The 17,302-nt window shown below is 43.1% G+C and overlaps 2 protein-coding genes across 2 annotated transcripts; both read right to left on the bottom strand.

The window, feature by feature from the left end:
• Positions 1-574: 574 nt before the first annotated feature.
• LOC144514067 (sialoadhesin-like) lies at positions 575-17,302 on the bottom strand. Its single transcript, XM_078245258.1, has 8 exons — positions 17,234-17,302; positions 15,993-16,075; positions 15,735-15,784; positions 5,402-5,455; positions 4,541-4,622; positions 3,035-3,505; positions 1,319-1,572; positions 575-676 (listed from the first exon to the last, which is right to left on the bottom strand). Exons 5-8 carry the CDS (start codon positions 4,590-4,592, stop codon positions 575-577), a joined length of 879 nt encoding a protein of 292 aa, XP_078101384.1. The 5' UTR covers positions 4,593-4,622; positions 5,402-5,455; positions 15,735-15,784; positions 15,993-16,075; positions 17,234-17,302.
• On the bottom strand, positions 14,045-14,494 carry LOC144514064 (ribonuclease pancreatic-like; the record flags this gene model as incomplete). Its single annotated transcript, XM_078245256.1, has 1 exon — positions 14,045-14,494. A coding segment is annotated over one exon (450 nt), but the record flags the coding sequence as incomplete, so codon positions are not given.

The following is a 17,302-nucleotide window of genomic DNA, read 5'->3' as shown; positions in this document are numbered from 1 at the left end:
TCCTGATTCTGAACCATATTCATAACTTTATTAATATTGATAAAACTTCTTTGATAATTTGCCAATAACTGAATCTGTACCTTACCGATACCCAACAGTTACAGATGGACATGTGCAAAGGGTAATAAATATAGTCTGGCTACCACCAGACCAAGCTCCATCTTTTCAGATTGAACATTAGTCCGGGGAGTCTGCTCTGGTTTTTCTACTGCGTGAAGAGGCGTGATCAACGGGCATAGTTCAAATGACTCAGTTGGATAGTCCTTCAACCAATCAGAGCAACGAGCCGGCTGACGTAGCAGCGGCAGCAGCATCAACGGTTGCTGACCTTCGGTGGCCGCCATGTTGAATGTAAACAAGAAGATGCTTGGTCGCTTCTCTATCGTCATCGTGTTAAACCAGCCAATAGCGCGCCAGCAGGTGAAGACAAAATTGTAACGGAAGCATGATAGATAAACGTACAGGTTTCCAGCCTGAGCTGCAGGGAGGACTCAAACCCCCGGCAGATATAATAAATATGGAATGATTAATTAATTGAGCTGTATAATGAAGACAAAGAGACAGATTTATTGAACTACCTTTTGATGATGCAGACGACCAGAATAACAGCAAAGAGAACCAGCAGGACCCCGACCACCAGACGAATGATCAGAAGCAGACCTTTCTTCCCCTCCTCCTGCAGAACACATCAGACATTATCAGGAGACAATGGTGAGATTACAGTCACAGGGAAACACTTTAACCTTGAAGCATCTAACGTCATGTTGCTCTGTAACAATCTGACATGTTAGCTTCAGCTGCTTTATAAGAGAATAATATGTCATATGTTCACAGACTGTTCTGCTGCAAAACAAGCTGCCAAATAGACCAATCACTGCAGGTTTAAAGAGTCTGTTACATTCAAGCCAAATGAGTTGCTGCAAAGCTAATTAAGACCATCAGCTCCACACCACTGTCTCTGGATTTCTCAGTATGTTCAGAAGATTGTGGCGTCCGGTGACTTTCCCGCGCAGAAACTACAGTGAAGATAATGAGCTCTTCTGAAGAGTCCGTCATGTTGTTTTAATCCTACGTGTTCTCCTTGGTTACCACTAACTGTGTGTGCGTGATCACGGAAGGCTTGTATCATGTGGACGTGCCGACAGTTTTGTTGTCATAACTTAGAATTCCTCATGGGGGTGATATAAACTACCCACTGCAGCTTTAAGATGGTTTGACTGTTTTAGAGTCTCTTTGTAGTTTATATAGACGGACTTGCTGAGTTTGGATCTGGTCTGAAAATGTTTTCAGATAAAAACTGATCAAACAAACCTTCCACATGCAGGCTGTACGGCACGGAGAGGCTGCGGTTGTTATTCTTCAAACCACAGGTGTAGTTCCCAGAATCCTCTGCAGTCAGATTGGTGAGCTGGAGGGCGGGGCCAGTCTCTGAGAGGGCGTGGCCATCTCTGAACCAGGTGACCTCCAGTTGGTGGATAGTGCAGCTTTCAGCAGAACAGTTCAGTGTGACTGCTTCCCCTCTTTTAAACTCTCCGTCATCTCTGGAGCTTCTGATCTTCATCTGAACACCATCTAAAATACATTTACAGAGTTAGTTTTTAATACGTTATATTAGATTATGACTTGATGGAACTGATGATCCCTGTTCCTCATGTTGTTACGGACCAAGACCACTATACAACTAAAGGTAAAGACAGCCCTACATCTTTTAGGCCGACTTTACTGTCTTTTAGAGGCTGTAGTGGGTTCTGTTCCAAAGCTAGAACAATACATTGGTATCACAGTAGACTAGACAACCTAAGGAACACATGCTGTGCTAGCTTGTTGGGAAGGAAGCTAAATATTGCTCCAAACTTAAGCTAACGTTTGGAGAGGGAAAAACTGGCACGGCCTTTTTCAAAGGTGTCCGTTAACCTCTGACCTCCAGATATCTGAATGAAAATGGGTTCTGTACATACCCACGAGTCTCCCCTTTACACACACGCACACTTCATGATAATCCCATGCAGTATACGTGTGTTATTGTTGCAGACTGGGGTCCCTAAACAGTCTCAGAGTTGCATGTCCCCCAGACACCCCTATAGGTTTGGGCTGAGACCCTTCGCCCCTGTTCTTTGATACATTTATTTGGCAGTAATATTGTAAAATCAGGTAAAAACCAGATGAGATTTAAGACGAAGATACTCAATGGGAGGAGGAAAGATTACAGATGTGTCTAGTGATGTTTTCTGAGAAGAACTCCAAACAATGTCCCGGAAACCAGTTTCTCTTTCCACACGTAGAACACGACATGAGATTGTCCAGATTACATTGTGTGTGCTTGTGTGTACGCGTGCGTGTGCGTGTGTGTGTGTGTGTGTGTCTCTTTGTGTATGTGTGTGTGTGTGTGTGTGTGTGTGTGTGCATGTGTGTGTGTGTGTGTGTGTCTTTGTGTGTGTGTGTGTGTGTGTGTGTGTGTGTGTGTGTGTGTGTGTGTCTCTTTGCGTATGTGCTTGTGTGTGTGTGTGTGTGTGTGTGTGCGTGTGTGTGTGTCTCTTTGTGTATGTGCTTGTGTGTGTGTGTGTGTGTGTGTGTGTGTGTGTCTCTTTGCGTATGTGCTTATGTGTGTGTGTGTGTGTGTGTCTGTGTGTGTGTGTGTGTGTGTGTGTGTGTGTGTGTGTGTGTGTGTGTGTGTGTGTGTGTGTGTGTGTGTGTGTGTGTGTGTGTGTCTCTGTGCGTATGTGTGTGTGTGTGTGTGTGTGTGTGTGTGTGTGTGTGTGTGTGTGTCTGTCTGCGTGTGTGTGTGTGTGTCTCTGTGTGTGTGTGTCTGTCTGTGTGTGTGTGTGTGTGTCTCTGTGTGTGTGTGTGTGTGTGTGTGTGTGTGTGTGTGTGTCTGTGTGTGTGTGTGTGTGTGTGTGTGTGTGTGTGTGTGTGTGTGTGTGTGTTTGCATACGTGCGTCTGTGTGTGTGTGTGTGTGTGTGTGTGTGTGTGTGTGTGTGTGTGTGTGTGTTTGTGTGTGTGTGTGTGTGTGTGTGTGTGTAACGATGCTCTTACCTACAACTGTGACTCTCACTCCTGATTGGCCAGTAAAATGTCCTCTGGGATCATTAGCTTCCATTCTGAAGCGAAAGGTTGCTTCATCTTTCTTCTGTAAATCTGAGATCTGTAAAGTGCAGTTTCCCTTCTTGTCTCCCAGGTATCTGTAACGACGGTCGTTGTTGTTTGATTCGCTGTCGTACACAGACGGAGTCGGTCCCTGACAGAATTTGTGGTTCTGGCACCAGACGACTCTGATGATCTCGATCAAAACTTCTCCTCCACTGAGAGACTTCAGTGGTGTGAAGGAGCAGGGGAGGAGGACGGTCGATCCTTTTACACCACAAACAGGATCTGGATAGTTCACAGCAGGACCTGGATTGTTCACAACAGGATCTGGATAGTTCACAACAGGATCTGGATAGTTCACAACAGGATCTGGATAGTTCACAACAGGATCTGGATTGTTCACTCTTTGACCCAGAGCTCCTGACCAACACAAGAAGAAGAGACAAACATGATGGTAGAAAATGAATATCAGAAGTCAGTGTCTCTGAGTCTCTTCTTTGTAAACTGATGTCTGATTGTAAAAACAAACGTTACACACCTGTGATTTCATCTCGTATTAGACTGAATATGTATTTGAGGTATTTTAAGAAAAAAAACAGAAAATCTCACAATGACAACGACAACTCCCACGTGTTCTTGTACCAAATAAATAATGAACCTACATTATGATCCGATAACATAAACGATAACAAGACTCTGAGCCCATTGGGCCAAAGAAGTACTTTAGTGTTTTGTGTATAGAGTTGATGATATTACTCGTGTACTTTTACTGCAGTAAATGATGAGAGTACTTCCTCCATCGCTGGTTACTTTCCTCTCTTTGATCTCACTGATCTCACTTCCCTTCATGTGTGATTCTAACCTGCTTCAGTCTGCATGTTTCTGCACCAACAGGACACACAGACGTCTTCCAGCTTCTTTATTCTGAACCACAACATCAACTAAAGATGAACTGGCCCAACGGAGCCGAGAGAATCCACTCTGAGACGGGCCACGTTACAGTCAGGTCACTTTGAACCTGACTGGGTCCAGCAGGGGAATGCTACTAAGTACATCTACTCCAGTACTGTTCTTCAGTCCAAATGTTGAGGTACTTGTACTTTACTTGAGTCTTTTCTTTTCATGCCACTTTCTACTTCTACTCCACTACATCTCAGACTGTGTGTGTGAGTGAGTATGTGTTCATCCAAATTGAAGCCAGACTTCCCGTTTAGCACCATCTTATAAAAAACTACAAATACTATATCTTTATATTCCACATCTCTCAAACATTTTGGGTATTATTCAACTTTTCATTAACATTCATACTAATTAAAGCCATTCCCACTTGTTCAACTATTCTCACTACTTCACCTTCTTCTTACACAATCCCAGCGTCAGCCTTTCAACACAGAGTAAAGGATCTGAAGACTTCTCCCCCCACTGACTGTGTCCATGTTGGGACTCTGGTCTTACCTGTCAGGACCAACATGACGGCCCAGAGAATCTTTTTGTCCCAAGCTGCCATCCTTACTTCAGTCTCTTCAGGTTGTGTCTCCTGACAGAAGAGTGAGCGGAGCGTTAACTGACTGACGGACAGACGAGTTGTCACATATGTCAAGAAACATGTTTTGCCACTAGTGTTGTCTCTAGCTGTAAAGTGTCTCGAGATAACTCTTGTTATGATTTGATCTATAAAGAAAATTGTCTTTAACTGTTTAACTAAAAACGTGGCGACAAAACTGTCAAAAATGTAAAAAAAAAAAAAAATGCAGAAAAAAGGGTCCAAAATGTAAAAAAAAATGCAGAAAAAAGGGTCCAAAATGTAAAAAAAATGCAGAAAAAAGGGTCCAAAATGTAAAAAAAATGCAGAAAAAAGGGACCAAAATGTAAAAAGAAAATGCAGAAAAAAGGGTCCAAAATGTCAAAAAAAAATACAGAAAAAAGGGTCCAAAATGTAAAAAAAAATGCAGAAAAAAGGGTCCAAAATGTAAAAAAAATGCAGAAAAAAGGGTCCAAAATGTAAAAAAAGTGCCAAAGGGTAAAAATAACCCCGAAAAACATATCAAAAGGTTAAAAAATAGAACATAATTCAACATGATATACATTATATTTACATCACATTTAACTTCAAGGTTCTTTAGAAAGGGTCGACAAAAATGTCGACGAGTGACAAACATCAAAAGAAATGACAAACCTTGAAAAATACGTCAGAAAAATGTTGAAATTCTTTTTCGAAAAAGTGACTGAAAAGTCAACAAACAAGATGACGAAAACATGGGAAACCAAAAGTGAGAAAAGCTAACGTTAGCAGCCAGAGTCAGCGTTTTCTCTTACCGTAGAGTTGGTGGAGAGAGATCAGGTGGGAAGGTGCTGCTGTCCTTTGGTCGACTTGTTTTCAGTAAAAAGGATTGAATGTTAAAAGATAAACGGCACAAAGTCTGAAGATGAAGAAGAGCAGAACTCTGACACGATGCAAATCTGAAGAATGTTCAGATAGAGAAATGAAATAATCTGCAGTCTTATAGCCTCCCACAGAGAGAGGTTGTCTCTGCAACAAACAGCTGGATATCATCTCCATATACGGTAAACATTCAGCTACAGCTTCAGACATCCCCCCCACTGATCCTCATTTAAATACACACGTTACTGACAGTCAAAGACCAGAAACAGGAAGTTGTTGTTTTCACACTTTGTTCGGATGCAGCTTCCTGTTAATGATGATCTACAAAAATAGAGGAACATTAACTTTGAGAAATCCTTTTTTATATTATGAAACACAATACTGAGGCAGTTTCTATAGCAGGTATAGCGTTAGCTTTCACTAGCAGCTAGCACACACTTTACATCAGGATTTATTTTGGTTAATGTCAAAGTCAAGTAAAAAACAGCACATACATTAAAACAAAGCTGAAATAGGAATACACAACAAGATAATCAACAAGAACAAACAAGACATACAAGTACATCTATACACACACACACACACACACACACACACACACAGACACACACACACACACACACACACACACACACACACACACACACACACACACACACACACACACACCCTGCCTCCTCTTCCACTCCACCAACCCCCTACACCCCCTCACTGCCTCCTCCCTTTCTTGCTCCCACACCTCCCCCCTCAGTCCGCTGTGGTCTGCCCAATCCCCCCACCACTACAGCACATGTCATCTCCCCCCACAGACACTTCAAGCAGCCCCCCCCCTCTGCTTTTCAGTCACACCTGGCCAGGTGAGGAGACAGCTGGAGAGGCTTCACCAGCCCGGACGGCATCAGCCCCAGTGTCCTGAAGACCTACGCCAGTCAGCTGCCTGGTGTTCTCCAGTATGTCTTCAACCTGAGCCTGAGCCTGCAGAGGGTGCTGCTGCTGTAGAAGACGTCCTGCCTTGTCCCGGTCCCCAAGAAGTCGACTCCATCTGGTCTCAGGGACTACCGCCCAGTGTCACTCTGAAGGTGATGGAGAGGCTGGTCTTGGCCTACCTGAGGCTGCAGGTGAGATCTTCTCTGGACCCTCTACAGTTTGCCTACCAGCCTCGTCTGGGCGTGGACGACGCTGTCATCTATCTTCTGCAGCGAGCTCATTTGCACCTGGATGACATTTTTTGATTTCTCCAGTACATTCAACACTATCCATCCACTGCTGCTGGGTGAGAAGCTGCAGAGGATGGGTGTCGGTGCGTCCACAGTCTCCTGGATCACGGACTACCTGACAGACAGACCACAGTTTGTCCGTCTGGACCGTGTTCTGTCTGATGTGGTGGTGAGTGGTACGGGGGCTCCACAGGGGACTGTGCTGTCTCCTTTTCTGTTCACCTTATACACCACAGACTTCCAGTACAACTCAGAGTCATGCCACCTACAGACGTTTTCTGATAACTCTGCAGTTGTTGGGTGTATAAGGGATGGACAGCAGGGAGAGTACAGAGCGCTGGTGGACGACTTCATGGAGTGAACTGGTAAAGCTGCAGACACCCCAACCAGACGGCCGTCAGCAGTAGAGCCAGCAGGACTGATCAGTCTCCCCGAGTCGGTCCAAAAAGTTCCTCAGAACACCGAAGAGACGAGACGTAATACGTCTCCATAACAGCAGGCGGCGCTCATCTGGATTGTTTCCCAGAAAATGAAAACCGGCAGCTGATTGGACGAACACGTCACGTGGGTCTGGCTGCTCCCCGACCATCATGGCGTCTCGTTCAGAATACGATCTCATATTGGACTAAAATAGTTCCCTGAAACGTGTTAACATTAGGAATTTGGATTCTAAAATTCATAAAGTGATAGGATTTGATGAATATGACTGATCATTTATTGCATTTCTGTCAGTGACCTACTTTTGGATGAAGCCAGGAAATGACGTGGAGAAGGACTCACTACACTGAACACCACACGTGTCATTAGGGTCAGACAAAGTGTATGAAAAATATTCATACAAATGTATACATATATATGTATCATGTATATACAAATATGCAAATGTATATATATATATATATATCTATACAAATATTTTATATAATATATAAAATATATATATAATAAATATTTATAAAATCTGGGTGGGAAAGTGAAAGAGCAGCGCTTGTCCCTTCCTCATTACCACCACTGAGCTGCCCTTGAGCAAGGCCATTAACCCCAACTGCTCCAGTGGAGCTGCTCAGTGGCAGCAGATCAGACTGTGGTAGTACTGGGCAGCTTCCAGTATGAATGTGGAACTGTGTGAATGTGATCAGGGCGTTCCTGCAAAAGAGAGGCTGCCTCTCAGTGAACCGTCCCCTGAATAAATAAAGGTTAAATAAAAAAATAAAAATAAAAAAGTCCAACAAAAGCACTATGCTCCCAGAACTCAGAGCTACTTGTGGTTCCTAGAGTCTCTAAAAGTAGGATGGGAGCCAGAGCCTCCAGCTCTCAGGCTCCTCTCCTGTGGAACCAGCTCCCAGTCTGGGTTCAGGAGCCAGAGCCTTCAGCTATCAGGCTCCTCTCCTGTGGAACCAGCTCCCAGTCTGGGTTCAGGAGCCAGAGCCTTCAGCTATCAGGCTCCTCTCCTGTTGAACCAGCTCCCAGTCTGGGTTCAGGAGCCAGAGCCTTCGGCTATCAGGCTCCTCTCCTGTGGAACCAGCTCCCAGTCTGGGTTCAGGAGCCAGAGCCTTCAGCTATCAGGCTCCTCTCCTGTTGAACCAGCTCCCAGTCTGGGTTCAGGAGCCAGAGCCTTCAGCTATCAGGCTCCTCTCCTGTGGAACCAGCTCCCAGTCTGGGTTCAGGAGCCAGAGCCTTCAGCTATCAGGCTCCTCTCCTGTGGAACCAGCTCCCAGTCTGGGTTTGGGAGGCAGACACCGTTACCACCTTTAATAGTAAACTTAAAACTCTCCTCTTTGATGAAGCTTATATTTAGGGAGTGAGGAGTTGCAGCATTCGCCTAGACCAGCGGACTTGTCTGTATATCTACAGACAAGTCACTACTTCTCTTCTCTCACAGGATGTCCTGATGTATGCATGCTCTGTTGACCATACGTAGTTTGTTCCTCTATGATAACCACATCAAACATTTAGAGATCAGAGCTGAAGATGAACAGATTATTTTAGTTTGTGCTCCACTTGTGTTCAGTCTGTTCTTGTTTCTGACAGAATATAAACTGTGTAAGAGAGTCAGGGCTCCATCTGGTGGAACAATCCTCAACTCATCCTCAAAGACACATTCATCTCTCTTCATTGTTCCCTTTTCAACAAGAAGTGTGTGTGTGTGTGTGTGTGTGTGTGTGTGTGTGTGTGTGTGTGTGTGTGTGTGTGTGTGTGTGTGTGTGTGTGTGTGTGTGTGTGTGTGTGTGTGTGTGTGTGTGTGTGTGTGTGTGTGTGTGTGTATATGTGTGTGTGTGTGTGTGTGTGTCTATGTGTGTGTGTGTGTGTGTGTGTGTATGTGTGTGTGTGTGTGTGTGTGTGTGTGTGTGTGTGTGTGTGTGTGTGTCTGTGTCTGTGTGTGTGTGTGTGTGTGTGTGTCTGTGTGTATTTATATGTGTGTGTGTGTCTGTGTGTGTCTGTGTGTGTGTGTGTGTGTGTGTGTGTGTGTGTGTGTGTGTGTGTGTGTGTGTGTGTGTGTGTGTGTCTATGTGTGTGTGTCTGTGTGTGTGTGTGTGTGTGTGTGTATGTCTCTGTCTGTGTGTGTGTGTGTGTGTGTGTGTGTGTGTGTGTGTGTGTGTGTGTGTGTGTGTGTGTGTGTCTGTGTGTGTGTGTGTGTGTGTGTGTGTGAATACGACTCAAAACAAGAAAAACATAATTATTTTAGGGAAACTGCAGCTATTTTATTAGAATAAAGTGAGTAAACGTTACTAAATATAACGTAAATAAACTTGAATGGGTGAACTCGTCCTGATTCTAATCAGCAACAATAAAAACTACAACTCCCATGATTCCACGCAGCTTCCCAACGTCATCAGAAGTCTGTGTTTCCATCCAGTGTTTAGGTTGAGAGACCCCTAGTGGCAGAAAGTTACATATTGTACATTTAACGTCTGCAGTTTTCAGGCTTCTTGTCTTCAGAGAATAAAATGTTTTCTTACAGTTAAAACTAAAACAGTTGTTGTTATTGTTATTATATTGATCTGTAGTTTTACCCACATCTACTTTATGAATGAGTGAACATGACGACATTAAAAACAGACCTTAAATCATCCACCCAGATGAATGACTCCCCCCCTGCAGACTCTGTAGGCGATAGCTTTGTAAATGATGTCTTGTAGTGATGTGTATGAGTGATTTCTTTAAAGATGTACTTTCATATGAGAGGCTGCTTTCAGTTCCTAAATGTTTCCATGTGCACATCGGCCTATCGTGGGACATTAAACAGCTAAACTAAAATCTATAGTTATAAACTTGACAGAGAAAACATAACTCAACTTGTAGCTTATGAAATAATGGATGAAGTGATGCTGTTGACTGCTGTGTATATGTAAATGTACACAGCAGCCCTCAGCTCTGTTTACAGTTTAGAGAGTATTGTCCTCATTAATAATGTATTTCTGTCACCCACTTGCAACCATCTAACCCGTATAACATGCAATATGTATAGTACACTCGTGTACTACCCTATCCCACCCATAGTGTTCTATTTATTGACAAATATACATACTATACTTACACTTATACACAACCATATTCTACTGCTCTTCATACTATTCATCCTGCACATACACTTATTCTCACTACTCTTATAATGTTACCACACTGCACATAGCTGTACATACTGTACACATCTATCTATATGGTTCATACATATATCTTTATATTATTCTTACTACTAGTATAATGTTACTGCTGCTACATAGCACATATGTTTACATGTTGTTCATACATTGTTCATATTACATAGCCATATTTATTATTTTATTATAACTGCTAATACACTGCACATATTTATATTTCATTTATATTACTCTAAACGTGTTTTGTGGGCAGAAGTTCTCCCCCCATTCTGTGTCCCTTTCCTCCCTTGTTTTGTCCGCACTTTGTCGGTGGTGTCTGTATGTGTGTGTGTGTGTGTGTGTGTGTGTGTCCCCACTGTGTTTGTGGTGTCTGTATGTGTGTGTGTGTGTGTGTGTGTGTGTGTGTGTGTGTGTCCCCACTTTGTCGGTGGTGTCTGTATGTGTGTGTGTGTGTGTGTGTCCCCACTGTGTTTGTGGTGTATGTGTGTGTGTGTGTGTGTGTGTGTGTGTGTGTGTGTGTGTGTGTGTGTCCCCACTGTGTGTGTGTGTGTGTGTGTGTGTGTGTGTGTGTGTGTGTGTGTGTGTGTGTGTGTGTGTGTGTGTGTGTGTGTGTGTGTGTCCCCACTGTGTTTGTGGTGTCTGTGTGTGTGTGTGTGTGTGTGTGTGTGTGTGTGTGTGTGTGTGTGTGTGTGTGTGTCCCCACTGTGTTTGTGGTGTCTGTATGTGTGTGTCCCCACTGTGTTTGTGGTGTCTGTATGTGTGTGTGTGTGTGTCCCCACTGTGTTTGTGGTGTCTGTATGTGTGTGTGTGTGTGTGTGTGTGTGTGTGTGTGTGTGTGTCCCCACTGTGTGTGTGTGTGTGTGTGTGTGTGTGTGTGTGTGTGTGTGTGTGTGTGTGTGTGTGTGTGCCCACTGTGTCGGTGGTGTCTGTATGTGTGTGTGTGTGTGTGTGTGTGTGTGTGTGTGTGTGTGTGTGTCCCCACTGTGTTTGTGGTGTCTGTGTGTGTGTGTGTGTCCACTGTGTGTGTGTGTGTGTGTGTGTGTGTGTGTGTGTGTGTGTCCCCACTGTGTGTGTCTGTATGTGTGTGTGTGTGTGTGTGTGTGTGTGTGTGTGTGTGTGTGTGTCCCCACTTTGTCGGTGGTGTCTGTATGTTTGTGTGTGTGTGTGTGTGTGTGTGTGTCCCCACTGTGTTTGTGGTGTATGTGTGTGTGTGTGTGTGTGTGTGTGTGTGTGTGTGTGTCCACTGTGTTTGTGGTGTCTGCCGGTGTGTATGGCAGACTCACCTGAAAGTAGGTCAAGGGGCGTGGCTGGAAGATCTACCTCTCCGTACAGCTGCATCTAATGCCACTATCACCTGGCAGTATTTATTCCTGGGCATGGCTCTCCATCGGCCCCAGATCTCTGCACCTACCAGTGCGGCAACTAGACTTCCCAAGTTACAGTTATCTAACTCGTTTGTTTGTCTCCTTGTTATCTCTTGCTCCTGCTAACGTGTTTTATTTGTGCTCCGCTCAGACCCACACCACTCAACCTGCTGTCGTGCCGTGGCGTGGCGTGCCGTGGCGTGCCGTGCCGTGGCGTGCCGTGCCGTGTCTCCAGCTCTTTCACCTCCAGTTTTCCACCACCTCGTTTGGATTCCTGTAAAAGAAGACGTCTGGATACTCCACTGCCTGCCTGCCTCAGTCCCTCTCCAGTTACTGTGAGTCTGTGGCTGTTTTCTCTGTGTGCTGGGTTTGAACCAAGGCCTAACAGAACCACCTTCGGTACACTACTGTCCACACTGCACTGTTTCTCTTGTCCTGTCTACTTTAATATCACGTTGCACTTTTCTGCTCTTTTTGAACTTCTGGTTGGATGCAAACTGCATTTCCTTGTCTTTGTACTTGTAATCTGCACAATGCCTAACAAAGCGTTGGTTGTTGAGTAAGCAAGTTTGCACACATCTATAAAACATGTGTGTGTGTGTGTGTGTGTGTGTGTGTGTGTGTGTGTGTGTGTGTGTGTGTGTGTGTGTGTCTGTACTGTGTGTGTGTGTGTGTGTGTGTGTGTGTGTGTGTGTGTGTGTGTGTGTGTGTGTGTGTGTGTGTGTGTGTGTTTCTCCAGGCCACCTGGCTCTCCAGCACAGCTGCAGGTGATCTACTAATGAAGCTCCAGCAGTAGTACTCCTGTGATCCAGGCAGCCAGCACCAGTTCCTTTCAGTCTACCAAGTGGTAACTACTCTCGGCCAAACAGTCTAGTTCTCTGGTGAACCCGTTTTGAAGTTTTTCTTTGTATTGACACTGTGACGTCTTTCTGTGTGCAGACGTTGGAGGTTTACCTCCTCTTCGCTTCCAGCCACGCCACCAGCCCTGTGTGTTTTCGAGCCTCCGCTCTGTTTGGATCACCTCCTCACCACGTCTGTTCAGCTGAACTGACATTAAAGAACTGTTTTCAAATCCCACCCATTTAGTCTGTGTTCGCTCTTGGGTCCAGACCTCACCCTAACAGTCTTTTCAACACTTTCGTTGCTTTTCCCGATGTCTTTGTCACTTCTTTAAACGTTCTTTCATCAATTTATTCTTCAAATGCTATACAATTTAATAAAACACCCAAATTCAATGAAAGTAGTGAACTGCCTGATCATTTATTTAACTTGCTAAGAGCGCCGTAGGGAACGGTCAGCGTAACGCTTATCAGTTCATTTTTTTAAGTACAAACGGATGTTTTTTTTAATCCGAGGATCAGAAATTGAGAAAAGTACAGAGTTGCGTCTGGGCTCCAGTTATTCAACACTGCAATGATGTTCTCTCCCTCTACTTTGTGGAATATGCAGGACGTTAAATGCATATGGACCAAAAAACAACCAAACTGATAGACTTTGGGGTCAGAGGTGCAACTGATGGTTTTGAGTGGGGGGGGGGGGGGCGTAGCTCGGCGCAACGAGGGAGAGAATATATATAGTTATATAATAACAGTTTAAAGATCACATTTTTTAACTTGTCAAGGTGCTTAGAAGATTGAACTGCTGAGCGTTACACTGATAAACCTTTTTTCTTTTGGACATTTTGGTTGAAAGAAAACCCAAATTTCTGATGTGGAAACTTTTTGAAAACTGGTCAACTTTGACCCGAGGACAACAACCTTCCTCTTTCATATATTTCATATTATATATATTTTATTTATTTAGTGACTTTAGAGTCTCTTTTAGATTTATTTATCACCTGATGTTTCCTCTGAAAGGACTTCATTTAGGTACATCGTTTAACTATTATGTTTAACTGACACTTTTACTGCTTTTTGTTTCTTAGTTTTTATTCTATTTATATGAACATATATATATATATATATATATATATATATATATATATATGTGTATATATATATATGTATATATGTATGTCTCGTTAGAGTTTACTTGTAAAACATTCTGAGCTGCATTTAATGTGTGAAAGGTGCTTTACAAACAAGATATTATTATTATATTGATCTGTTATCTTCTTTATGAATGAGTGAACATGACGACATTAAAAACAGACCCAAAGTTAAACTGTCACGTGTTTTATTCAACAGGTAGTAACAGATTACTCTGGTTCATCAGGTAGTAACAGATTACTCTGGTTCATCAGGTAGTAACAGATTACTCTGGTTCATCAGGTAGTAACAGATTACTCTGGTTCATCAGGTAGTAACAGATTACTCTGGTTCATCAGGTAGTAACAGATTACTCTGGTTCATCAGGTAGTAACAGATTACTCTGGTTCATCAGGTAGTAACACATTACAGAAATTTTTCAAGGTGAACAGGACCGTATTTATCACATCCGATTACAATCTTCTTCTTCTTTTTTAATTCACCTTTCTTGTACACACAGTTGGGAGGCTTGTCTTTATTTCTAGCAGATTCCATCGTCTGTTTGCAGTCAACAAGGTCAAAGGTTGTTTCGCTTTCATGCAGATTGCTACCAGCTTTCAGTGCTGGTGTTTGACAGACGGCTGTCACAGCTTCCAAAGGCGCTATGATGAAGGAGTTGGACCACTTACATCTGCCGTCGTCCTTCATGATTTCTCTGCCTTTAATCACGTTGGTACAGTCGATTTCGTTCATCTCCTCAATGATGTGCTGGTTTGTAAACCATTTAACATCATGCTTCACTTTATCACCGTCCATAGAGAGCACGGCAGCAGAGAGCAGGAGAACACCGGCAAAGATAGAGATCTTCATGTTGATCTGGAGAATACAGAGTTATAAAAGCTGTTAGAGACTTTACTCTGACATATCTAACATCTCTTTATATTATCATATAAAAGCTGTTAGAGACTTTACTCTGACGAAACGCACACACACACACACACACACATAAACACACACACACACACACACACACACACACACACACACACACACACACACACACACACACACACACACACACACACACACACACACACACACACACACACACACACACACACACACACACACACATAAACAAACACACACACACACACACACACACACACACACACACACACATAAACACATACACACACACACACACACACACAGACACACAAACACACACACACATACACACACACACACACACACACACACACACACACACAAACAATACACAGAAGTTCCTGTTTGCTAAAACCAGGCAGGCAACAGAACAACCTGACTGCTGCTCTCTCCTACTGACTGCTGCTCTCTCCTACTGACTGCTGCTCTCTCCTACTGACTGCTGCTCTCTCCTACTGACTGCTGCTCTCCTCTACTGACTGCTGCTCTCCTTCTGACTGCTGCTCTCTCCTTCTGACTGCTGCTCTCCTTCTGACTGCTGCTCTCTCCTACTGACTGCTGCTCTCCTCTACTGACTGCTGCTCTCCTTCTGACTGCTGCTCTCTCCTACTGACTGCTACTCTCTCCTACTGACTGCTGCTCTCTCCTACTGCTCTCTCCTACTGACTGCTGCTCTCTCCTACTGACTGCTGCTCTCTCCTACTGACTGCTGCTCTCTCCTACTGACTGCTGCTCTCCTCTACTGACTGCTGCTCTCCTCTACTGACTGCTGCTCTCTCCTCTACTGACTGCTGCTCTCTCCTTCTGACTGCTGCTCTCTCCTACTGACTGCTGCTCTCTCCTACTGACTGCTGCTCTCTCCTACTGACTGCTGCTCTCTCCTACTGACTGCTGCTCTCCTCTACTGACTGCTACTCTCCTCTACTGACTGCTGCTCTCTCCTACTGACTGCTGCTCTCTCCTACTGACGCGGCTCTTTTGGTTTTGTTGTGATGTTGAGAAGGGTTATCCATAAAGTCCTGATGCAGCGAGATCAAGTTAGACAAACAAACTAATAATAAAGTGAAAATATAAACAAACTTTTGAGTTTTCATCCTCGCGACTGACCAGAATCAGAGAAGTTTAAATGTGTTAAAGACAGAATAATAATATAAAGTATATTTACCTGAATGACAGGAGAGAGATGAGTTCTAGAGTCAGCAGCAGGAGAGATACCTGGAACATCACATCATAACACACACGTTACATCACAGTTAACTTCAAGGTTCTTCAGAAAACAATCGAAAAAAGGACCAAAAACGTCAAAAAAGTAACAAATGAAGAAAAAAAATTTTTTTTTGGAAAAAAACAACAAAACAATTGTCGAAAAAACGTTGAAGAAGGTGATAAAATAATAAAAGTTGGAGAAGATTCGGAGTCTTACCGAAGAAGAGGAGGAGGAGAAGGTTTCAGGTACGAAGGTCCAAAAAGGTCAGGGTCAGGAAGACGTTTCGGCACGGGGGGAAACTGATCAGAAAATGTAACAGAGTAAAAGTCAAAAGTATGCACTATTGATTCTACTTAAGTAAAGTACAGATACGTGAGTAACGAGCAGTACAGTAACGTACAGTAACAAAGTATTTGTACATTCCACCACTGATCATCGTATTTAACTACGTTACATCACATTTAACTACGTTACATCACAGTTAACTACGTTACATCACATTTAACTACGTTACATCACAGTTAACTACGTTAGATCAATGATAACTACGTTACATCACAGTTAACTACGTTACATCAATGTTAACTACGTTACATCAATGTTAACTACGTTACATCACAGTTAACTACGTTACATCACTGTTAACTACGTTACATCACTGTTAACTACGTTACATCACTGTTAACTACGTTACATCACTGTTAACTACGTTACATCACTGTTAACTACGTTACATCACTGTTAACTACGTTACATCACAGTTAACTACGTTACATCACAGTTAACTACATTACATCACAGTTAACTACGTTACATCAATGTTAACTACGTTACATCAATGTTAACTACGTTACATCAATGTTAACTACGTTACATCACAGTTAACTACGTTACATCACAGTTAACTACGTTACATCACTGTTAACTACGTTACATCACAGTTAACTATGTTACATCAATGTTAACTACGTTACATCAATGTTAACTACGTTACATCACAGTTAACTACGTTACATCACAGTTAACTACGTTACATCAAAGTTAACTACGTTACATCAATGTTAACTACGTTACATCACAGTTAACTACGTTACATCACAGTTAACTACGTTACATCACAGTTAACTAAAAAAGTGGCGACAAAACTTTCAAAAATCAGTGAGAAAAGTGTCAAAAAGGTCAAAAAACTTGCCAAAAAAAGGATAAAAATTGCCCCAAAAAAGTGCCGAAAAAGAGTAAAAGTAGCCCCGAAAAAAGTATCAAAAGTGTCAAGAATAAAACATAATTCTATATGATATGAATTATATTTACATCACAGTTAACTTCAAACCTTGAAAAATACGTCGGAAAAAGTGTCAAAAAGTGACTGAAAAGTCAACAAACAAGATGACCAAAACATCGGAAACCAAAAGTGAGAAAAGCTAACGTTAGCAGCGAGAGTCAGCGTTGTCTCTTACCGTAGAATTGGTGGAGAGAGATCAGCTGGGAACGTGCTGCTGTCCTTTGGTCGACTTGTTTTCAGTAAA

Source organism: Sander vitreus, unplaced genomic scaffold (genome assembly GCF_031162955.1).
Source record: "Sander vitreus isolate 19-12246 unplaced genomic scaffold, sanVit1 ctg433_0, whole genome shotgun sequence".
In the NCBI taxonomy this organism is placed as follows: Eukaryota; Metazoa; Chordata; class Actinopteri; order Perciformes; family Percidae; genus Sander; species Sander vitreus.
Note: the sequence above shows the minus strand (reverse complement) of the source record. Positions and strands in the feature narration are given on the sequence as shown.

Bases quoted from the DNA above. Each gene is read 5' to 3' on its own strand.
- LOC144514067 (XM_078245258.1), bottom strand. From the start codon at position 4,592: ATGGCAGCTTGGGACAAAAAGATTCTCTGGGCCGTCATGTTGGTCCTG. The intron at 3,506-4,540 runs GTAAGACCAGAG...TGTGTTGGTCAG, and splicing joins CGTCATGTTGGTCCTGACAG to GAGCTCTGGGTCAAAGAGTG. The intron at 677-1,318 runs GTGGAAGGTTTG...TGTGTTCTGCAG, and splicing joins CCGTGCCGTACAGCCTGCAT to GAGGAGGGGAAGAAAGGTCT.